Source organism: Serinus canaria, chromosome 6 (genome assembly GCF_022539315.1).
Source record: "Serinus canaria isolate serCan28SL12 chromosome 6, serCan2020, whole genome shotgun sequence".
NCBI classification, from domain to species: domain Eukaryota; kingdom Metazoa; phylum Chordata; class Aves; order Passeriformes; family Fringillidae; genus Serinus; species Serinus canaria.
The window spans coordinates 22,999,988-23,023,529 of NC_066320.1; the positions used below are offsets into that span (position 1 = coordinate 22,999,988).

At 45.7% G+C, this 23,542-nt stretch overlaps 1 protein-coding gene across 1 annotated transcript in view; it reads left to right on the plus strand.

Moving 5' to 3' along the window:
• Positions 1-924: 924 nt before the first annotated feature.
• The window catches only part of NEURL1 (neuralized E3 ubiquitin protein ligase 1), a 140,870-nt gene continuing 118,252 nt past the window's right edge, over positions 925-23,542 (plus strand). The window contains exon 1 of the mRNA XM_050976488.1: positions 925-1,009. Within this exon, the coding sequence (XP_050832445.1) occupies positions 925-1,009 (85 nt within the window). The remainder of the gene's footprint in view (positions 1,010-23,542) is intronic.

Here is a 23,542-nt window from a genome sequence, read left to right on the forward strand (position 1 = left end):
CTTTATCCCATCTCTACCCTCCCCTACTTCCCTGAGCTTGACTGGAACTTTTCATTGCTTTGAGCCCCTGGGTTGAGTAAAGTGGTGGCTGCAGGCACACACACAACTTACTGGGTAAGTCAGGGACCAGAAAGAGACCTGCTCACCCCTCTGACTAACTGTCTACTTGTCCACTTGCCCTAGGACTGTGCAAGGAGCTGCTTGTCCATCTTCTTTGCCTTCCCGAGTGTGGCTCTGACATGTTTGTGTCCATGAGAATCCTAATTGCTTTAGGACAGCTGCATCCCACCACAGCCGGTCTGCCTGGCTGAGCGTCCATGCATGATGCAGCTTCTTTGAAGCGCTTGGATTCCGGGCTTGGCCACAAATTTCCTCTCTGGAAGAAGGAGGCTGGGGAAGCGGGTTGAGGGCCAGCAGGTGCGAGGGAAGTCCCGGGTTGGCAATGGGAGGGAATAATGTCCCTGACCCTGCGTCTGCCCCTCGGGGTTTGTGGTCCTGGGCGCCCTTGTGCTGGGGGCGGGGGTCGCCGGGGGCTCCGCAGCGTGTCCCCACCTGTCGCGCCAGCGGTGGCACATCTGGGCGGGGCGGGGCGGGGCAGCCCCCGGCGGAACAGCTGTGTCTCCATGGCGACGGGCGCGGCGGGGGGGCCGCGGTGGTGCCGCCGCCCCGCCCCGCCCCGCCGAGCCGAGCGGAGCCGAGCCGAGAGGAGCCGAGCCGAGCGGAGCCGAGCCGAGCGGAGCCGAGCCGAGAGGAGCCGAGCCGAGCGGGGCAGAGCGGAGCCGAGCGGGGCGGGGGGCCCGGCGGGCGGCACCGCGGCTCTCGGCGCCCTCCGAGCCCGCGCTGCCCTCCGCCCGAGCCGCCACAGCTCCCGGGGACAGAGACCTCGCGCGGTGCCGCCCGGCCCGGCCCGGCTCGGATGCCGCCATGGGGAGCCGCTTCTCCAGCATCCCCGCGCTGCCCCGCGGCGGCCAGGGCCGCCTGCACCGCGCCCGCCACCACCGCCTCAAAGGTACTGCTCGCTCGGCACCCCCGGCACCCCGAGCGCCCCCGGCACTCCCGGCACCCTGAGCATCCCCCGCCAGGCGGGCACGCGCGGTATCCCCGGGCACCTGAGCAGCCCGGAGCGGGATGGGTGCTCCGGACACGCCGGGATCGGATGGGCACCCGACAGGACACAAATCGTGGCTACCGCAGGGAGCCCAGTGTGGGATTAGATCCCTGGTACACATAGCACCCACGCCGGGCAGGCACCCCGGACACCCGGGGGCAGGCTGTGCTCCCCGGGGTAGGATGGCTCCGTGCCCGGCACCCCGAGCCCTCTCGCCGTGTGAGCCCCCTGCCCTGCTCGCAGCACTGCCGCTTCTTCCCCGGCACTGCCCCATGGGCGGCTGATGGGTGCACGGCTCCTTCCGTGCAAAGGTACCATAGGAAAGCAAAGGACAAAAATCTGGGGGAGTAAGAGCACTAAGAGCCCCCGAGTGCTTCTTGGTGAATGAAGGCTTTGCTTTGGTGTCTCTTCTGAGGGCTCCATGAATGCGTGTGTGCATGGGACTGTCAGTCCTGTTTGGAGGAGGGCGGGGAGTATTTGGGGTTCCTTGCCTCGCTGATGTGGCTATTCTGTTCCTCGTAAGGATGCCATCCCTTTCCTGAACTCCTGGGGACCTGTTGGCACCAAATGGGATGGGGGTGGCTTCTGTAACGTGGACAGGAGAGCCCTCCAAAGGTCTCCTCTATCTCTGCTCTTTTTTGCTCCCTTTTGCTGCAAGTTGGGAGGGTGGTAGCAGAAAATAGCCCATCATTCAAGAATGCAATCTTCTTGGGCACTACCTGGGTACCTCTTCTCTAAGGTCATTTTCACAGCCAAAGGCACTTGATAGTGGGGGTAGAGGATGTCACACATCTCTCTGTAAGCAGGGAATAAGGGAAGGTGCTGCTCTAACAGCCATTTCAGATTATAACTTGTTGCAGCTTCCTCTATGCGTTGCAGAATTTGCAGCCACCAGCGTGGAAAATAGAAATGCTGCTGTTCACCCTCATTTTTTGCTGGGCTTTTGGATACTTTCTTGGCATGGTCTAGAAGAGTGGAAATGGTTAATGATGAGCTTGGCAACTGGGTGTTATAGGGAAGGATTTTCTGACACGTGCATTATTCTTCTGCTGAATCTTTCTGTCCTCTTTGTCTGTACTTGGGTGATTTGGAGCACTTGTGTGAACTGAGGGTGGTTTTATCATGGCTGTTTCAGTGGCCATGCAAGGAGATGTTAGGAATGCTCAATGCTCTGTCACAGAGGAAGTCAGTGAGAAACTCAGCCCAAGCAATGGTGGTGCTTTAAATCAGACTGGAAAGGAGGGGGATGCTGAATCCTAAACAGTGAACCATCATCCTCCATCAGTGCAAACATGAAGGCACACGCTGTGCTGTCGTTGTTGGTATGCAATTGTAAACTGCCAGGGAGGATTTGTCTCTTTAAGAATCATGCTGTCAGTCTTTCTGGAGCAACCTTAAGCAGATAAGAATTTATAAACTGAAGCCAGAAGGGACACTGCCACTTAATCCATTAACAGTGGCTTACGTGAGATTTGGAGGATGCTCTGTATGAATCACCTGATTTTGGTGGGGGGGGGGGGGGTGAGAGCAGTGAGTTGTGTGTTAATGGCACTTTGTTTCAATATTTCTTCCTTTAATTTACATTTTAATTGTTTTTCTACCTGTGCTGAGGCAGCAAGGAGAAATATTCTCAAGATTCTAATGCAACAGAGCATTGAAATAATTTTTATTTGGAATAAAGAGTGAACAAGGCATTGCCTTTGTTGTAAAAACTAAGCAACTGCCAGGGACAATATGTGCCTTTTCTGTCTTTTTTGAAACCAGACTGCCTCAGGTCCTATTTAAATGCAGAATAAACAAGTCTGATTGCATTTGACAGGTTTCTGTAAAATGGACTCAAGGCATAGCAATGAAAGTATGAATGTCACACAGTTTTGTTACATATCTGCCATTTAACATTTTGTAAAGTATATTTTAGTTGAAGGTCCCCAGTTGTTCTTCCTTCAGTGTCTGGCTTAGTGTTTGGGATACAGAACTTTATAAGCTGGCCACCATCCAATACTTTCTTATTCTGGGACAACCTCTTCCTGACCTGGTGTTGGGGTGATTAGGACTCATTCTTGCTTGAGAAGAAGCTGTGATTGCGTTGCTTCCTCAGGTGGTCTGCAGGCCTTGAATTCTGTCCCTGTACCTTACAAGTTCATCTCACCTAAGTAAGAAGTAACATCTCTGCACATGGTAGAGCTGTCGCCCACTTGTGCTGGAAATTTATATGTCTTCCTCTTAGTCCTGCTAAAAATGGTCATCTTTAGTTACATAAATCTTCTGAAGACCATGTGATACTTTTGGTGTTGAAGGCATAAGACAGAAATCTCATGAAGACTGACACGGCTGGCAGAATGTTTACTTTGCTTTAGATGGTCGTGCAAAAGGAGGAAAGCACACAACTTGATTCTCAAGCTTCAGCTGCAGTTTTAAAACCAGGTAACTGAAATAGGCAGGTCTTTATGAAGGTACCTGCAAGAGCAAAGCTGGAACCCCAGGCTGATGATTTTCAAGTTGCTTTTGAGTAAGGTAATGCTTTAAAATCTATGATGTCCAGCTGTTTATAAAAGCACTTCACATAACTGTTCACTAGGAACCACTAGACTTGAGCACTTTGGAATTACCTGTTCCAGAGCAGAATGTCATATCTGCATTATGAATCCAGACTTTGGTGCCATAGCTGTGCCTACAGGCTTTGGCTGTTTTGGAGACAGTGAGAACTGAACTCCTGCAGGACTGCAGGTGATCTGATGCCACGGTCCTGATATGGCTGTAAACCTTGAAGTTCTGGGCAGTGAGGGGAAGGAGGTTTTCACTTGGTGCTATCGTGATGGGGAGGTTGAGGTGAGATTATTTTCAGAATTCCTGTGAGTATTTCCCTTCCCATAACCCAGATGTAGTTTCTCAGGGGTGACAGAAGGTGATCCTTTGTGTATTTTCCTAATGCTGTGCAAAAGATTATGATTATCTGGTAACAATCTCCTTAAGGATGCAGCCAGATAAACTCCAGGAAATTTTTGCTGTCCACCCTCTCTGAAATATGGTTTGTGATAACTATCAAACAAGGTGTGTATGGCTGTTTGGAGGGGAGCCAAGTGAGAAAACTCCAGCTGTATCTAATCTGCTGAATTCTGAGATGAAAAAGATCAGCCTTTTCATCAGTGGCTCTGTGTGCTGTTTATTTAGTTGTGTCAGGGCAGTCTGCATTGAACTGTTCCAACCAAGGAGACTTCTATTATTTCTCAAGAGATGGATCCTCAGTTTGACCCCTCTCCCTCCCCCACAGTTCTTCCAAGATAGTCTATTCAATCTCCTTTATTAAGTATTTTTTCTAATCCTGGTGTAGCTCATTAAGTTCCCCTCCTTGCCTAGTGTTACATCTTCCCAATCTCTGGCTTTTGCATTCCTTCCTTAGGTACTGCTCAGCTTTGCTGGAAGTGTTTAACTCTTCCTCCTGTGAGGTGTGGGCTGTGTGCCCTGTTTGGGTTGTGGTGTAGCTCCCAGATGTGCTGGGCCAGGATGCTAGAAATGAAGTTTTTCTAGTCCTTGGGTCAGAAGTGAGGCACAGGACTTGTATGCCATCTCCTGTGCTCCGTGTAGCTCTTTATCCTCCCTTGTCTTGTGTCCTCAGCTTCAAGAAGGCTTAGCCATTGCTGTAGACAGCAGATCAATATTACATTGTAAAAGCTAAGAACTATTACTGTCTTCTCTCTTAAATCCTCTCCTCCAGCCTCCTACTCAGGTTTGGTACTCTTTCCTGAGCCCCTCTTGCCTTGAAGAGTGAGTGGCAGCAGGATTTCTTCCTGTTGATTTTCTCATAGGTCAAGACACCTATGATATTTTTTGCAGAAGAATGCATGCACAGTTTTACAGAAACAGCCCCAGCTGCCAGGGATCCTCTTTTCAGCAGTGCTGATTACTCATGAGCTCTTCTTTTTTATTTGTATTCCAGTGGCATCCGGAGGCTCCCATGAAGATCTTAGTCATGTTGTGCTGGGTGCTCCTATGGCTGCCTGTACTTATTGCTCATTCATCCAGACAGCTTTTGCTCATGGGTCTGGGGGATGTCTGTGGGATGATTTGGGGTTTAGACCTTCAGAGTATCACATGAAGCAGCCTGGCACCTCCACAGAGCAGTTCCTCTCTTTTGCTGGGACCCCTGCAGTCAGGGAGGCTCAGCAGTGGTTTGCTGAAGGGTGTTACCCTGGCTGCAGCTCCCAGACTGGCAGCCTGCTGTGCAGCACTTGACCAAGAAGGCAGAGGCTTTCCTGCTTTCCCTCACCCATGGAGGGTACCAGTCAGGATTACACGCCTTGCATTTCTGCAGTTGCTGTTCCAAACATTATATCCCACTGACACATAAACATGTCAGACTTTTCCCCATTTCTCTGGTGCTTTATGAGCTTCTGAAACACATGTAGAAGATGGTAATCTGGCTGGTGTAGGCATTTCAATAATTGTATATTGTTGAAAGACTGTCCTGCTGCCAGCTCCATTTTGTGCACTCACTAGATAGAACTGAGGGGGGAGTAAAAGGTTATCAGCTCTGATGGTCATAGGGCTTAGAAGCTGGGGTGCATCACAAGCATTTTTAGGCATCACAGGCAGTGCATTGTGGGGATACCAACAGTGATGCTGGGAGATAACCTCAGCTCCCATTGCTGTCATAATTGGTTCTTCTTTGAAGTATTATATTATTTTCTTCCAGCCTTACAGGGTCAGAAGTTTCATCATTCAAGGCTTTGAAGGATGCCTCCTGCTTCCTGCCCTTCTGCTTTTACTCTGGCCAGGGTATGCTTGTCTCCCTCTGACCTGAATGGGTTGTGGGTATAAAGTTTTTCCTGCCTGTGGCTCTCAGGTTTGTATGACCTTCTTCCAAGCACTGGATTTTCCCCCAAGCTACTGAACTTTGATTTATTGCATTTAAACTGCCTAAAATTGCTCAGTGTTCCAAACACAGCAATTTATTGATCTTTTCCTTTCCTATTGTCTGTTTCATAAGGTGATGAAGCCTGTTGTTGGTGAAGCAGGTGCTGCTGCAGCTTTTCACAAATTTCCCACGAAATCATGTGGCTGGTTTCTTGCCCATGGGTGATTCTCTATGTTTCTCAAGTGCAAGAAAGTCTACTTTTGAAAACCAGTAGGAACCAAAACATCAGTTGGATGATTGAGCTAAAAATATTAGTGCCAGGCTTAGTAAGTCAATAAAGCAAATTAAATATTAGACATTGTAAGGGAAGGCAAACAGAGGAAAATAGAGGCCATTAATAGATTGTTGTGTAAATGTGTATATTATGTGTAGTTCTTCTCCTTCCAAAATCTCAGGAAAGATTCAGAAGAACTGGAAAAGATTCAGAGGTGGGCAACAAGGATGGTCATAAGTCTGGATTAATTTCATATAAGGAATGATTGAATGAACTAGGACTGTTGTCTCTGGAAAAAGGGACAACTAGAATGGAAATGACTTGCAAGTAAAGAAGTGGCAGAGCTCCACTGTTCTGTCCCTTCCAGTACAAGAATTAGGAGGACATAAAATGAACAAAAGGTGACTGTAGCCACCTGCAGTAGGTAGTTGCTCAGTAGAGTTCATTATTGGTGGATTCTCTGGATGCTAAAATGGGTCCACTTTTAAGGGAGACTTGAAGAAGTCATGAAAGAGGAATCCTTTGAAGTTTGTGACAGACAAAGACCATTTGCCCTTCTCAGTTTGACTTCCCAAGGGCATCTTGCTAACGCTCCCTGTGTTTAGCTGATAAGGATAGTGCTAAAATGAGAACTTAAAACTTCAGCTGGGTTGTTCAGGCATTGCAGTGGTAGGTGGAGGCAAGGAGCTGGCTCTGGAGCATCCCTGCCTGGTTGTTTACACAGGGTGGTTCATTGCCATGCCAGTGTCAAAGCCATACACAGAACATCCAGACTCTATTTGGGAGGCAGAAGAGATTGTAACCAGGTCCCTGTACAAGCTTTCTTGGATGTGACCGTGTCTCTTGCACACTGTGACTTTGATAAATGCACTTGCTTTTCCATTTGTGGGCTCTTTTTGAGTAAGAGAAAGCAGGTTCTCTCTGCTTACAATGACCTCCTAATGACAGAAGCCTAAGGAGCCCCTGGTTCATTTTGTTTCCTAGACTGTTGAAATGGCAGGTTTGGTGGATATTCCATCTCTGGGAAGATTCCTCATACAGCGGCATGGAAGTTTTCTGGTTTGGCAGCTGTTCTTACCTACTGCTGCTAGGATAATTGCAGGAACCAGCTACTTCTACAGCACTGAAATTGTTGCCTGTGGCAAGTACATAAGTACATGTTGTTTTACTTACAGTGTGTACCTTCACAGGGGCTGCTTATTTCAAGCTGGGGATCCACACGTGCTCTGACTTGGTCTGCCTGGAAAGTTTAGGACATCTGAGTAATCCAGTTCTGAGCTGTGTCAAGGAGTGGGCTCTACAGTACTTGTGTTTCAGGATTGTCTTCATCTAGAAGTGGTTGATCTAAGATTAACCTTAATCACAGCAGTGTGCAGGTGCTCAGTGCTGTGCTGCAAACTGCAAATCCCACAGGAGTTTCTCACTTTATTCACAGCACCGTGCAGGTGGTCACTTTTGTGCCACAAATACCAAAGTAGTTCTGGGGATGAGAACTGAATTTTCACTGAAAGTTAGGGTCTAACAGTGGTTAAAACTTTTGTTGTGAGTGTGACATATCCATGAGCTTAGGCTGCCTTTTGGCCTGGCTAACCAGGGCATTGCTAAGCTGAGCACCTGGAGAGCAGGGCAGACCCTTGGATACTTACCCATACTGAGATCTGGGTTGCTGCAAAACTGTGGTTTAAACTGAGGTGGGGATAGGTTTTCATCTCCATTTCTTCATGGGGACTTGAGATGGTAAAAGTGTGTTGTTAGAAGATGCTAGTTCATGTTTACAATATTGGTTATTTGGCCTTTCAAGTACAGGATTAAAATAGGATTTTGTTTTGAAGTTGTAGGGCAGAGGATGCCATGGTGGCATTATGTTTATACAATCCTCCATTAGTCCACCTCAGTTCAACTTTTTGCTGAAGCATAGGGAAGGAATCTCAGCTCTCAGAGAGCTGTCAGGTTAAACTGTAGGCCTGCTTTATGCAAAATTTTGAAAAGTAAATATTAATAGTTCTTTGCCATCCTCAGAGATAAAATTCCACGGCAGGTTTTTTAGTTTCAAAAAACCCATTTAATGTAAATATTTTTTAAAAAAACCCAATAACAACATTTTAGTAAAAATTTATTCTAAAGTACAGACATTACTTGTGGAGTCTCCCTCCTCTATTGTTCCTTTGTATTTAGTATTTGAGTTTCACACTGGTAACACTGACACTTTCCAGGTGTTCCTGCATGGCTGTAGGCATGGATTCCCTATTGACTTAATCTCATAATTTTTATATGACCACCACCCAGCCTATATGTAGCACCAGTGCTTGGGCAGATCTGTTCATCAAAGCAGAGGCTGGGGTGCTGTGTCACTAACTGTCAGCAGCTAACAGTAGTTAGCTAAGAGGGATCCTGGTTTCTGAAGAGACAAAGGACAGATAAGGCAAACAGATCTAGAAACAGCTAATTTACCATCCAGGTTCCATATTTGCTTCAGAAGCTTGGTTCAAATCTCCACCTTAGGTGGTATCTTTAAATGTAGCATTAATTGTATTGGTATTACTCATGATTTCTTTGATTTGGGTAAATGGTGCCATTGTGTTTCTAAATATCACTCTTGCAAGACCATTTTTGTCTGTGATGGATGCCTATTTTTTATACTTAACAAGTATTTACTAGACAGGAATAGAAGAGATGGTTTCCCATAGAAATACTGAGTCACTGTAGAAGACAGGACACAAATAACTGTAAATGGTGCAAATAGAATCTGTTTTTTACGTGAGTGAGTCACTTCAGTAGATGAGATAGAAAATGGAAAAGACAAAATGTTCCTCACTAATTGATTATGTTCATCAAATACAGAAAGGGGAGAAGTAGTTGAAATTTACTTTCTTTAATAAAAATGCTGTAAAAACATAATGAAGGACCTAGGTTACCTCTCTTGTTACTACTGGATTTCTACATTCCTACTCCTGTTTCTGCATATCATTTAGTGTTCTTGTTTCAATGGTATGACCCCTCAACAATCACATCCCTAACAAGCATGAGATAAAATAAAGGAGCAAAAAGTTCTCCCTAATTAAAAGCATGATTTTTTTTTTTTACAAGGCTTAGAGTTGAGATACTAAGAGGTAAGTACTGACAGCTGAGAGTTTTGCTCCTCTGCTTGAAATCTGCCTTACATTAGTTGTGGAAGAAAGCTCTTACCATCTGCTGGCTGGAGATCATCTGGTGTTCTTGCGTTTGCTCTGGATAGTTGTTCTCAGGCCTTACAGGTTGTGTACTGGAGGGCTTAGCAGAGAGCTTAAAAAGTAGCTGCAGGTTTCAAGCAGAGAAGCCATGCAGGTGGGACCTGTAGCAGTGAGTGCAGCGAGCTCTGGCTGCTCTTGCCCACTCAGAGTGTGTTTGGTGGCTGAGCAGACACTGCCAGCCCCCTGTTGTCAGCCCAACATGAAGCCCAGGAGGAGAAATTACAGAGTGATGGGTGGGAGCACTGACTGAGGGTGAACTCCCAATTTGGAAATGTTAATGCTACATCCATTATTAATAACCCCACTGCAAAAGCAAAAATGCTTTGCTGCAAACGAAGCTGTGACACAGGGAAGTAGCAGGCAAAATTAAAATTTTATACTTGTCGTGGTCTTACAATAAAGGTTTTGTGATACACATCCAGCAATGCTGCTATAAATAGTCTCGTTATCTAATCTTCCAGCTCAGTGTATGACAGAAGATTACAAGTAAGAAAACAGTTCAGTGTAGCTTTTAGCTGTTTTCCCACTGCTTCCCTTGCTCCTGCTGGAGCATTATTACTGTGTCCCTTGTAATTCATATGGAGACAACATTATTCAGAAGTACAGAATGTCACTAGGAGGAGGAGAGTTCAGAGAAAACCCAGAAGATTTATGACATAGTTTAGATAAGGCCATGGAGGAACTGACATGAGGGAAGTAATGACAATTCACAGTCCAGCAGCATTTCTGGGGGGGTGCTGAGAACTTCTTCATGCCAGCTCCAGCAGGTCAGATTCAGAGCAGAGCATGCTTTAATAAGGTGTTCTACACGCTTGATTGCAGAGGGAACCCTTTTGCTAATAAATAATCCAGACACACCAAGTTCTGTCCACATGGGTCTAGGATCTGATCCAAAACCAACAGAAAGTCCTTAGAAAATTTCACAGAGGCACAGCTAGCACAGAGAAAACCTTTTTTTCCTTTTGATCTCAATTCTCATGGGAGAAGGAGGAGCTGGTTGGTAGACAGGGAGGTTCCTTTCCTCCCCTCTCTGTGCCTTGCTGGTAATGCAAATCCACATTTCTGACCCTTCCTTGGAGATTCCACTGGCCTGTTTCACGTGGGGTAGCTGAAGCCAGGGTTGAGTGCTGCATCCTGGAAAAGCTCCCCTGGAGCAGAGGCAGCTGAAAAGAACCTTCTGCAGCCCCTGTGCGTGGACACAAACCAACCCTTTCCCACAGAGGACTGGAGATCACTTTCAGAACTGTCATGGAGTTTTGCTGTGTGACCACAGAAGGAGGCATGAGGGAGTGTGGCTGTTGTAGATCTGGAGCCCCATTAAAAATTGAACCATCCTCTTTTTGTTCTATGAGAGGAGTTAGGAATCCTTTTAGTGTTTGTCCAGACCCCAGCACAGCTCACCTGCTGCAGGGTGTCCTCCCCACCACGAGGCTTGGAGGAAGCTCTCCACCAGCACTGTGCTGGAACCTCTCCAGCCACCTCACTGGAGCGTGGTGATGGGCACACATGTGTCCTACAGCCATGGCCAACTGCAGAAGTCTTCCTCTGTGCCTTCATCACACCTTCTCATGGAGGAGCTAAGGCAATGATAAAACTTGAGGAACTGAACCTCACCACAGCTGTTGCAGGGAAGGAGGAAGGAGTTTGTGTCATCCCCTCATCCTGAATAGGCTGACCTGGAGCCTGATACTGCTAGGAAATTCTTTACAGTCCAGATTCTGGTATTCCATCTTAAATTCCCAGGCCCAGGCAATTACAAGACCTGGCAGGTGAAATCTCTCTGGACATGGGCTTACTTGTGCTGGAGCCTGTTCAGCAGGAAGGAGTTACCTTCTCTTGATTAGATTCTGTAGGCAGATCAAATTTGCTGTTGGAACAGAGATTTTATATATAGTGAAATGCTCCCAGGTGTGCTTTTCAGTAGTGCTTCTGGGCTGAAGGAAGGATTTATTAATAAGAGGCACCCAAACCTTATTACACACTGCAGCAGAGCTGGAACAGGGTGCTTTTGCTCTGATTCAGGGAGCTGATTGAATTCAGTGACAGATGCCAAGTATTTGTGTCCTTGCCTGAGTTTATCTTTTAAATTTGAAAGTGTTAAAAGCAAGAGTTATTTTTGGAATAAACATATTAAATAGTGATGGAGAGCCCCATTGGGGTGTTGGTGGGATGGTGTTTTATTGTTATGTGTCTTTGACCAAAATGTACTGCTCAGACCATCAGAACAGAGACCTGTGGGGGTAATGCATTGCTCTAGATTAGTGTCAGAATACTGGACCTCAGAGGGCCCAGTGACTTTGCTTGAAACATTGTTTGATATCATGAAGAACACAGTAAAATGATATTTATTGTATGTTTACAGTAAATCCCATTGTCACACAATTGTAATATTTCCTGTAAAGTTCCAGACAGCTGTCCATACTTCTGCATTAATGTGTCTGTGTGTGCAGAGGTGCTATTTGAATTTTATGGTTTTTATCATATTGACAAATGTCCGAGCTCTAGAGAAGCTGTTAATTGCCTTGGAAACCATTGCCACCCCACCTCTCCCTCCTACCAGTAGTCTTTTGAGCTTCTATATTTAATTTATTCTGTAAAATCACCTAAAATAGCCCCTGGCCTTTGTTTTTTTGTTTATAGCTAGTCATTTAGAGTTTAAGATTTCTATTTTATTATCATCTCCATAATGAGTATTTTACTGTTTTATTTAGGGCAAAACAAGTAATTATTGTTTGGCTGTTTAATCTTTCCATGGGCCATCTTGAAGCCCTTGAATGGTGACTCTTTACAGCTGAACCAAGACTCAGGGTGAGGATGAACAGCTGATCCATAAACTCCAGGCAAGTTGTCGCATTTCCTGTGCCTCTGAGCCATCCTGTGCCTCAAAAATTAATGCTACTTACAAATTGCCTTCTGCTGTGCTCCATCAAATGCTAAGATGCTGTAATTATTTATGACAGTTAAAATCTCCTGATGCATTCAAATAAAAGCCAAACACATAGGGGAAAACATGTTCTGTGGAGGAAGGTTGCAGCATGAAAGATGGCTTGTTTTGACTGCAGGTCACATTGAGGGGCAGGCTTGAAATACGTGTAAGAGATGGAGACCTAGATGTGTTAGATTTTTAGGGGAAACTCCATTGCTGCTGTCATTGGACTATTTTCAGGTGTTTGGATGAGTGAATGACCCAAATATAGTTTAAGCCTGTGACTATTCCATTTTAATAGCAATGCAAATGCAGTAGGTGAAGGCTAAGAGCGCTGCATCTAATTTAGCAGTGTTGCTTTAGCAACACCGTGCAGGATGCAAATAGTCTCCTTGGTAACACTTCCTAAGTGTCATTAGATAAGCCATGCTTATAAACACGGAAGCAGATCAGGAGGAGAGGCATGCTCTTGTGCTGTGCCTTTTTATAGCCCCAGACATCACAATTAGCAGGATGGCAAGAGGAGAGGGGAAAGCTGTCCTGGGGCTCGTAGCGCTTGTGAGCGTTTGTACGTTGTGGTTTGGAAAGCTGCACCAATGGTGATGGGGTTTTGTGACTTGGTTTAAATAAAAACCTTGAAATTCAGGTTTTAAATAAAGGGAGGTGGTTCCTGCCCTGCCAGGTTGACACGGACATACACGAAGTGTGCTCACGCCTCTCCAGCAGATGCAGATTGCAGATGTTAACACTTCTTCCCTCTAATGGCACATTTGAGTCTTGGTGAGTTTTGGTGAATCTACAGGTTGGGAAGGGGAGAGGAAAGGAGACCCCAGAGCTCAGTGTGAGTGGGACTCTCCCATGATCACCCTGGAAAGAATGTGGAGGTTGAGGTGGTGGTGAAGGATCTGCCTCTGGGCTGGGATTAAGTACAGCATCTGCTCCCCTTCTGGTGATCTTGCCCTGTTCCACTGCCATTGCCAGTGGGTTACCACTCCAGAACTAAATTTGGCTTTCTCTGTTCAATTTTAAAGACCCTTTCCAGGGATCAGCAACAGAGTAGAGATGAAAGTGAGAAATGGGGGTTAATTAGTGCTCAAAACCAGGGCAGCTGTTTCTGCTGTTGGCATTGCCATATAGAAAAGACTCATGAATTGAGGCAGAATCCCACTGGTTGATGCCTGAGGAACTCATCCAAGGAATGTGAATGCCTGATGATGTCAACTGGAGCACATGAAAGACAGTGGAAGGAGCCAAGTCCACAAGAGCATCAAAACAGGTTTATTCTGGTTTGGGATGAAAGTCTGAAAGAGCAGATGGCTTATTTTATCAGGAGCTTGACCCTGTGTTAGTAGAGGCAGAGGACTGGTAGACTTTTGCATTGTTTTTTTGGAAATCCTCTGAACTAAAGCTAAGCTACCCCATTTTAGCAAAACCCTTCCTGATCTGTAACCTCTGGGTCCAACCACAAGTCCGTTCACTGGAGACTGGCCGGTCCAAGCAACCTCTTTTCATTTCAGTGGTGTGCAGCACTTTGCAATTTAGATAACATGGCAGAAGACCTACTGCATTTTCCCCCATTCTAATAGAAAAAGGAATTCAAATATCAATAGTCTCTTTTTACAAGGAAAACTCAGAATAAGCAGAACAACCATCCCCCAAGCCTTTTTTTGCTCCCTAATCCTCTTGGAATTTATCCATTTTCGTATCACTCATGTTTCGTGGTCTCTGTTGTAAATGTCAGTGCTAATTAATGAGACCTTGGCCCTCTGTGTAGCTGAGTAACAATCCCAGGTTTGTTTGTGAGACAGGTGCCCTTCCATCTCCCCAGGGGATGGCACTGGGGCTGTTAGCCCCATGTGTGACAAGCTGCAAGAGGCAAAGTCTAAAACACCTCTCTACCTCTGTAGTGCCCAAAGGTTTTCCTTGGAGATCTCCTATTACACGTGGAGCCTGGCTCTCTTCCTGGGGCTGATGTGAGTGCAGAGCCCCACGGGCAGGCTGTGAGCCAGGAATCCCCCAGTCTCACCTTGCATGCCTGAGGCTGGAGGGCTCTTGCCATTGTGCAGTTGCAAACTTCCTCAAATCAATGCTTCAATATAAGCAAGGCATTTCTGGCTTTTCTGAGACTTTTGTTTTGTTTTGTTTGTTTGTTTTTGTTCTCCATAGTGGGAATCAGGAGTTCCACACCTAGTTGTGGCTTCCTGACCCTAAAGGAAATCCCTTCTTTTCTCTCTTGGTCAATGGATGCTGGTGTTTTGCCATGCAGCCTTGATGAGGGGTGGGGGATCACACAGTGGCTCTGAGGAGGGATGCCCAGTCCCACTGGACAGTGGCAGACATTGCTCCCCAGCTCCTCACCTGCACTGCTCCTGTGCCCTGTGCACTGGCTGCCTTGTGTCTGCCAGCCAGGTCCCCCAGGCAGCCCCAGGGGCCAGAGGGGCTCCTTGCCCACCTCCTGGCAATGGGGGGTGCTCTGTAGATGAGGGCTGCAGTGTGTCCCCACAGCAGGATGGCTTCCCAGTGCCCAGTCCAGCCAAGAGACTTCTCTCTAGCCCTGTCCTGATCTCTGGCTCTTGCTTTGCTGCCTGTTCCTGTGAAAATGCTCATTTTCGATTTTCTTCACTAAAAATTAGAACAGACCACAACCAAGAATCCTTTGGCTTGTCAAAGCTCCCCCTTTGACACAGAAGTCCCTCATTCAGTATTCACCTCTGAGGACAGCTGACTTTTGCCCACTCTCTACTTGCTCAGATAGGGGTGTTCTCTGTTGCTTGCTGGGTGCTTCCTCTGCAGCTGGGAGCTGCTTTCACAGCATGCAGTGACCTGCCCTGTCTTGGACTGTCACCCTTCTCTGTTATTTTTATATTTTTAGTGGTCTTCCTTGTGCAATAACATGATTTTTTTTCATTTGATAAGCATTTTCTTAGCAGAATATTAATGCATATAATTAAGATAGTATTTGGCTCTTGAATCACACTGTTCATTCTGAAATTGTCTTAATTACACAGCTGCTCCTCTAGAATGAAGCTCGCTTTGTTTAAAAGCTTAAATATGGAAAAAAGGGACAAAATTTCTTCCTCTAAGAAGAAAACCTCCATTTTACATTTCTGGCTCTGTTGGAATCAGTGGCTTCTCTGTTTTAAGGAAGGGGATAAATCAAGGGAATAATAATACTGAGTTTTGTTTTAATCCTCTACTTGGAGTAAACCATAAACTCTCTTGATTTATTCAGCTGATTTTTTTTTCCTTTTCTGCATTATTGAAGATAAAAAGCTCAAGGATCTTGCATTCTCTGAGTTGGTTCACATGCAGTTTCTCTGGTTTTCCATTCTCTGACATCTGGAAACTCAGGCATCCCTAACAGACAGATGAAATCTATCAGATAAGGCACCTGCTTTTCACCAGTTTCCAGTTTGTGAAGCCTAAACCTAGCTTTGACATGAGCCTTACTTAACCTCTTAGTGTTATAATAACATGTTAAAAGATGCCTCAGACAAGTCTGTGGAGTTACTTCAGCCTTCTGCAAGGCAGCTGAGATGTTCAATCTGCTGTCAATTCTTCTGCTTTAAACAGTGCTGCTGCAAACTATCTGCTTCTCCTGTGAGTACATTCGTGTTTGGAATGATGCAGTAAATCAGATTATAGCTGTCCTTTATTAACTGTGATGCACAAGATTTCAGCAGTGAAGGTTTGATTCAGAGAAAATGAATGAAGATAGTTAAAGTCAAATATAAATAGAGCTCATTAAAAAACAAACAAACCAGCCTTTGTTTCATTATGTGGCTCTTAATTGTACCATGAGTGTAGAAGTAGCTCTCATTAAAGTCTCCTGGCAGCTGCCTTCTCTTCATCTCCTTCTGCAAACTGGCCCACAAACTCCTAGGATTTCCTGAGGACATGAACCCAATTTGCACCTTGGAATGGGACACAAAGGGACAAAGCAAACAAAAGCAGCCTGTGTGCATGTGCACTCAATAAAAAGAGCGCAGCCTTGCCAGCCCATCTGCACTCACCTGCACCTAGGACCCCTTTTCTGCACTCTGCCAGTGTGCAGCACTGTCCTCACCTGGCTGGGCTGAGCCAGAGCCTCTGATTTCTGCTCCTCTGTCCCTCTGTGCCTCAGCTGGGGTTTGTGCTGAGGGTGCTGGTGCTGCTCTGGAGCCAGCTCCACGTTCCCCAGGTGCAGCTGCAGTGGGAGCACACAGCATGGTGGGGTCAGCATCAAACCCAACCCAGCTGCTGGGGGAAAACAGCCCCTCTGTCCCCTTGAGCACCACAGCAAAGGCCAGTGTTGCCTATAAAATGGAAATAAGCTCCTTATTGCCGAGTGCAGTCTGTGGGGAGCTGCTGCCATTCCCTCAGCACAGACAGGAGGAGAGCTCAGAGTCTGCCTTACACACCCGCCATCCCTGTGTGGGTGGGTTTGTTCATTTCTGGTGGGTTTTTAAGTACATATGTTTTGGGGGAAGAGAGAAAGTGAAAAAGCAGTGATGGAGTCAGAGCATGGAATAAATCCAGCTTTGGTGACAAAATACAGTGTATAGCAGTCTGTGCTGAGGAAGGGAAGATTGCTGAATGGTACCCAGTGCTTCCAATTCAGTAATGTACCACCAACAATTACCTTTAATGAAGCTTCAGCTATTGCCTTAATGAACAGGACATGCCACCTTCCTGACATCCTGAGTGTGAATGAATGGGAAAATAGTCCTGGAAAGGCTACTGGACAGTGTTTGAAAGGAAGACTCGTAGTTCTGGCAAAAGAAGCTACTTTTCAAGCAGAGTTAAAAGATATTTTCTTTTAAAAAGAGTCCATTAAAGACTCTGTGAGTCTCATAACTGCTCATGCAATAGCACAAGTGGGAGATTAATACTCCTCTGGAAGAAATAAAACTGCAATATCTCTTGAGCAAATCTATTCCCACATGGACGAGAGAGCTCAAAAGCAAACAGCAGCTTTCTGCTATTTACAGTTGGACTCCTGGATCACATGTGGAGCCTGCAAGGGCCCTGGCAGTACCAGTTGCACTTTTCTCATGGTTTCCCCCTGAAGTTCAATCCCACTGTTATCATAAACTCAGTCCCAGCATTACTAGCCCTGGGATCACGAGGTCACAAAGTCGTTGGTATTTTAAAGCAATGCATCAGCTACTCCTGCTCCCTGCAAGCTTCACTGGCATGATGCCTGAGTGCCCAGCACAAGGGCTCCCACTGCTCCAACTTTAAGTGGAAAATCACTCCAAAGTTTTAATTAATTTTAATTCATAATCACAGAGCAGATGGAAATCAGTAGACAAGTGCTAGTATTTTTATGTATACATATGTTTTACCAAAAGAGTTGCAGTTTACTCAGAACCTGGGCTGGACTGTGACTGTTTAATTACTGTTCACACAGAAGTCTTTTGCAAAGTGTTAATTTCTGAAATCGATGCACTCCAGTCCAATAAATATTTAATGCTTCCATCTGCCATTTTTTAAGCTAGTTACCAACCCTGCTGGATGAAGTCTGTGAAACAGTTATCTGCTGTTGGCATAAAGAAGGGTTTTGAGATCCAGCTTTCATGGAAACCTAGAAGAAAGCAGGTTTCCTGAACCCAGTTTAGTTCTTTGTATTAGGTTAAATATGGATATGGACAACATTGCATGTAGAGACATGTTCATAGCAAGCAGAGCAGTGTAGAATTACATCTTAATTTTATGAGGGAAAATACATTGAGTCTTCCCTAGTAAGGCTGTGACTTAGGTCCCAAGGTCCCAAGTTTGAATTTCGGAAGGAATCTAGTTGGAGCATGCAGTATCTTTTCCACTGGGAATAGCCTAATTAAGGGGTGGTGGCCATCCCAAGGAGCAAAGAGGAGGTGAAGCCCCTCTCCCTGCTCAGACAGGAGGGAGCTCACGGGGCCCTGCAGGCAGCTGGGGGTCCCGTGGGTCATGGTGGGATCTCAACCTCAGTCTCTGCAAAACTGGATGTGGCAAAACCTGTCTGCTTCTGGCTGCAGGACAGACTGCATAATTACTGATATTCATGGAGGATTTGGAGCTCTGTGGATGGGAATGCCCTGTGCCAATGCAAATGTCACTGCTCGTGGTACAACACAGGGCCCTCAATGATTAGTTCTGTTTTACTGTTTTTCTAGTACAATTATGTTTCATTCATGTGTTGTTTCATCAAAGTGTCTGTCACTTAGGGCTTGGCCTCATCTTCTTCAATAGCTGGGTATAAAATTACAATGTGTTCCTCCAGTGAGACCATATTTCCAGAATATCATCACAGCTTTATGATGACACAGGGCTTTCTATTTAGCTGAAACAGACACACTGAATCATAATTTAAAAAAATAAATAACTCTTGAGCTTGGATCATTAAACTTGTGCCATCTCACATACTGGGTTACTCTGAATCAGCACAATAGACAACCTGTGACTTAAACATTTCTTGTTGAGTCAGGGTACACCAGCAGTGTCATGGGCAGTTGCAAATTGCAAAGCACCAAACAAAACAAGACTGGTTTCTCAAGAGATGTTCTTCCTTTGAGCCCTTCCCCAGCCTAGTGGCAGCTTCCAGGGGTTTTTTGGAAAGTAGTGGACTTGTCTGAATGACCCTCGTGTCCCTGTGGTGCCTCAAGCTCCTGGAGGAGCATTGCTGCCAGCACCAAATGCTTTAAATATCAGATCCCAAAGTGCCCCTGTGGGCTGCTGTGGGATGAGTGGAAGCCTGTGCCTGTAAATATGAATCTGTAGTTTAGATAATGGTTTTAGCAATGCATTCAAATTATTGCCCAAAGCCATGCCCCCTTGTGCCCTTGCATGTGAAAAGACCAGCCCAGTCTAAGCCTAATGGGACCCTAATGAAATTGTTTCCTGTAGCTTTATGCTGTGCAGCTGGATGTAATAACTCCAGCTAATGCACCAGGGGCAGGCAGCAGCAAAGTTCTCATTGCGCTTGGTGAGGCTGCTGCAGGAGTGGATGGATGGCTGTGGGGAAGGGTGGATGTGTCAATCCATCTATAATGAGACTTCTGGATTGAAAAATTTTTCTGGATTATGGAAGAAACCTTTGAATTGCTACTGTGATGGGCTCCCCTTGTGTAACCAGGTACTACAGTCTCTTTTTGGCTTTCACGTGGGTGGTGATGTGCCAGAAAGGAAGAAAAAAAAGAGAAACATGGGAAATAGTGTTGGAAGCATGATTTGCAGGATTGTTTTGGTCCCTATATTTTATTTGAAGATGGCTTTTAAACTTTCTGGGGCAGATGCTGAATGGTGCTCCATGGTTTGATTAACCAGCATCTAACCTCAGGAAATCCCCAGCAGCTGTAAACAAATCTTAAATTAAGTAATCTTTTGGCTAATGGTTCTTCCTCATCCCGGGCAGTTTTCTTACTGCTTTTATCCAGTTTCCTGAGGGAGCCAGGACACTGCAGTCAGGTGAAGTGCAGGGGGACAGGAAGCACCTCTCTGTTTGTCACTCCAGATTTGGACATCTGCATGGTGGTGGGGTACTCCCAAAGAACATGAGGCACTTTGTGTCCCCATTATCTCCTTTGCAGCAATCTCTTCAGGAGAGCAGAGCCTGAACACTGCAGAAATCTTCTTGGTAATGTGAGACAGCATGGTCTGCTAGTCACAGCAGGGCTTAGTGGAGATAAATCCCTGTACTTGGTATCTGCATGGGAGAACTTGTTCCCAGTTCTGCCATGCAGATACCAAGGCATTTCACCTCTCTGCACCTCAAAATACCTGTATGGGGGGATAAAGGAAGGAGAGACTTCGTTGTTGCTCTGGTATAATTCTAACCAGAAACAAGCTGCCGGAAAGAACCAGCAGTTCCCAGTTCTTGCTGCTGTCATTTAGACCCAAATTAGTGACTCAGTGTGAATTCAAAGGAGGTTGGAGGTGGTCAGTGTTGGGTTTGCTGTGGGCCCCCATTTTACAACTGGTAGCCACTCAAGAAAATCTTTTTCACTAAAAAACAAAAATCCTTTTCCCCCCACATCTTATTTTGAAAAGTTAGTTTTCATTTGCATTCCTGAATGGACTTGCTGTGCCATGCACATGTCCTGAGGTGAGGGAGGGGACCAGATGGTTTGGCCAGGGAGGGAAGCCAAGGAAGGATTGTCTCATGTGGCTTTGCTGAAAGTTAAACTCCTTTGGGGGGGTTGTGCTGAAGACTGAAGGCATGTCTGAACTCAGGATGTGGGTTGTCATTTGACCAGCTTGTTGCCTTAATTTGATGAGCTTTTGAATGATTTAGGGAAGATTTTCCTCCTGCTGAGACATCTTCTGCCCTCTGTGCAAGTGGGTTCCTCCTGGAGATGACAGCGTGTGCACTGATTTGCAGGGCAGTCCCTTGCAGGTTCCTGAAGGCTGGATTGCCAGGGCCGTGATCTTCACATTTTTGTGAATGAACTATATCAGTGCATCAGGGATTCAGCAGGAGGAGCCAGCAAGGCAGCCATGTTGTAGTGCTTCCATCCATGGTTCTCCACCACTGGAACCTCTCTCCTATCTCACACAGAGGCCAGGCCAGATGCTGGGTTTGTGGAGCAGTGGGATTCTTGCAAGACAGTACTTTGCCTCTTTATAGTTTCACAGCAGAGGCCTGATTGTGCTGCCTCTGTGAGCTTCAACAATCTAGGAACTTGCTTCCCAAGACCATATTAGTATTCTGCAAAGCAAACAGGAGTGCTTTCTTCATTGAGCCAGCTCAAGGGACTAGTGTGGGTTGGCTATTGTAGGAAATAAAATGGCTGCTGAAAAAAAAAAAAAAAAAAAAGGCATTTTAAAAACCACTTATGTTCTGCTTTGAATTATTTAGGTTCAAAAAATAAGTTGGTTTAAATTGGTGGGGGCTGGTTCAGGAGAGCAGTGTTGTGAGAGCCAGCAGCCCCCCAAGCCTGCAGGGTGAGATCCCTGCACAGAACTTGACTCCTGTGGTTTCCTGCAGGGCAGCCAGCACAGAAAGAACCTTGTGAAAGAGAGAAGGAAAGACAAGCTGGGGAGGAACAGCACTTCAGTAATACTGCACTTTCTGGATATCAGAGTAATTCTGTGATACAGGAATTTAATAGTACAAATCTGGCTGATAACCGTTTTGGTAAATAATAATAAAAGAGCTGTGACAGTTCAGCTCTAGCATGACTAATGCAGTGATTTTATATCTCTTGAAGAGAAAAATACACCAGCACAGAATGTTCCTTTCTGCTATTTGTCAGGTGTGCAGATGTCATTGGGGAACATTTGGGCCCATGCAAAGGGACCAGCAAACACACACCTTTGGGTCTGTTTTAAGCTTGGTTAAAATACCCTGTTTCTATGTCCTGAACATCTGTGCTTGATGCATTTCAGCTCCTTCCCATCTTTAATGTGGGGATTGCCTCTCTAGCAGTCAGGGAGATGGCAGCCCAGGCAATCTGTTTCTCCTTTACTACATTAATAGCATTTGCTGGTGTTAGGAGACCTCTGCAGCCCTGGACAGCAGTAATAGTTAGTGTGGTTTTTTTATCTAATGACTAAGAGAAGCCAGAGATAGGTGATAAACCTGGCTAAGCATCAAGTGCTGAATGACAGGGCTTGTCTCTGAGCAGGTGGGACATGGCAGGGTCATTGCTGTGCCTTCCTGCACCTCCCCAGGCATACCTTATGGCACTAAAAACTTGGAATTGTTTTGGTTTGGGTGGAGTTAATTGGAATGGGCTGCTGAGTTAATTGAAATTAAGTAGAATGGGGCAGCTGAGTTATCTCTTTCAATCTGCATGTTAATGCCACCTCACACTCTTCTTCCCTTTCCATCTCTCAGAGAGCAGAGGAGGCTGCCTGACGCTGCCCATGTGGCAGAGGTGGGTGTTGAAACTCTGAGACCTGGCTTCTCTCCCCTGAGTGCAGTAACTGCTGAGAGATGCTGCCTTCCAATAGCACATTTGATTTGCATTTGTCTCCTCCGGTTGCTGAGGTATCCCACCTCTTTTTTTTCCTGGAGAGACACTGATGTTTTTATGTGACTAGCTCAGGAAAGGTCTGCCTTTAGCAATAAGGAGGTATTGGGAGCTCTGCTCTTAACTGCAAGTATGCAGTTTCTTATCCATAGCCCAGATAAACTGCCAGCTGTATTTTCATTTAAATTATGCTTCTTAGGACAAAGAACACAACATAAAGTCTAACTTGATTCTCATTTACTTGGATGAGAATGGGCTCTGGCTTTCAAAGTGTTAATAACCAGTGTTGTTGGAGTTTATCTTACAGCAAGCCAGGAGCCCCTCTAGGATTATGGTCCATGTGCTCTGGTGCAGTAAGAAATATGCAGGCTGTGCCTTGGACAATGTGTACTCTTTTAAAAATGGTCTCCTATAGATCTTTATAATTTGCCTGTCAGGCTTTTAGTGAGCTCTGTGTTTAAAGAGACAGCTTTAAGTGCCCAAAAGTTCAGCTTCATTCTTCTTTCATTTTGGTTGTTGTATTTAAAGCAAAACTAATTTAATTAAAATGGCCACTAAAGTAAGGTAACGTTATTTCCAGCTTTCTAAGAAAGTGTTGGAAAGGAAAAGTGCAAACCTTTGCTAGATTTGGCAGCTTCCTTGGAAACTCTATCCCTGTGTGAGAGTGCATTAAAAATAATGCTCTCTGGCAGCTCTTTTGGAGCCTGGAAGATTAAAGGTAGTAACCAGCTCTGTATCACAGATATCTTACGTTAAATCAGAAATCACAGATATCTTAGACTTACTACTCAAACTCATGGGGAGAAAAGCCCCTGGTCACACTTAATTTTAATGATGTTTCAGTACTGCATGTTCTTCCTTTTCCCCCAGGCACCATGATAAGGTTTGTGCTTTCATTCGACAGCGCAGGATGAGCCTCACTGTGGCTCTCTGGTGGACAGTTCCTGTGGGTTAAGTTGGCTTGGAGCTGCTCTGCTGATGCCTGCTGCTATATTGTCTCTGCAGCTGGGGCTTCAGCCTGAAGTTTTGTAAGCAGAGATGAGGCTCAGCCTCTGAGTTTGGACCCAGCTCTTGAGTTTCCTCCTGGAGTGCCAACTGGCCAAGCGTTGGATACCAAGTGTGCCATCTCTGCTAATAAATCACATGGTCTCAGGTGATAAAAATTGGTTTCTAAATCTAGGATACCAAAGAAAGTGGTAGCTGCTATGCAGTGGGAA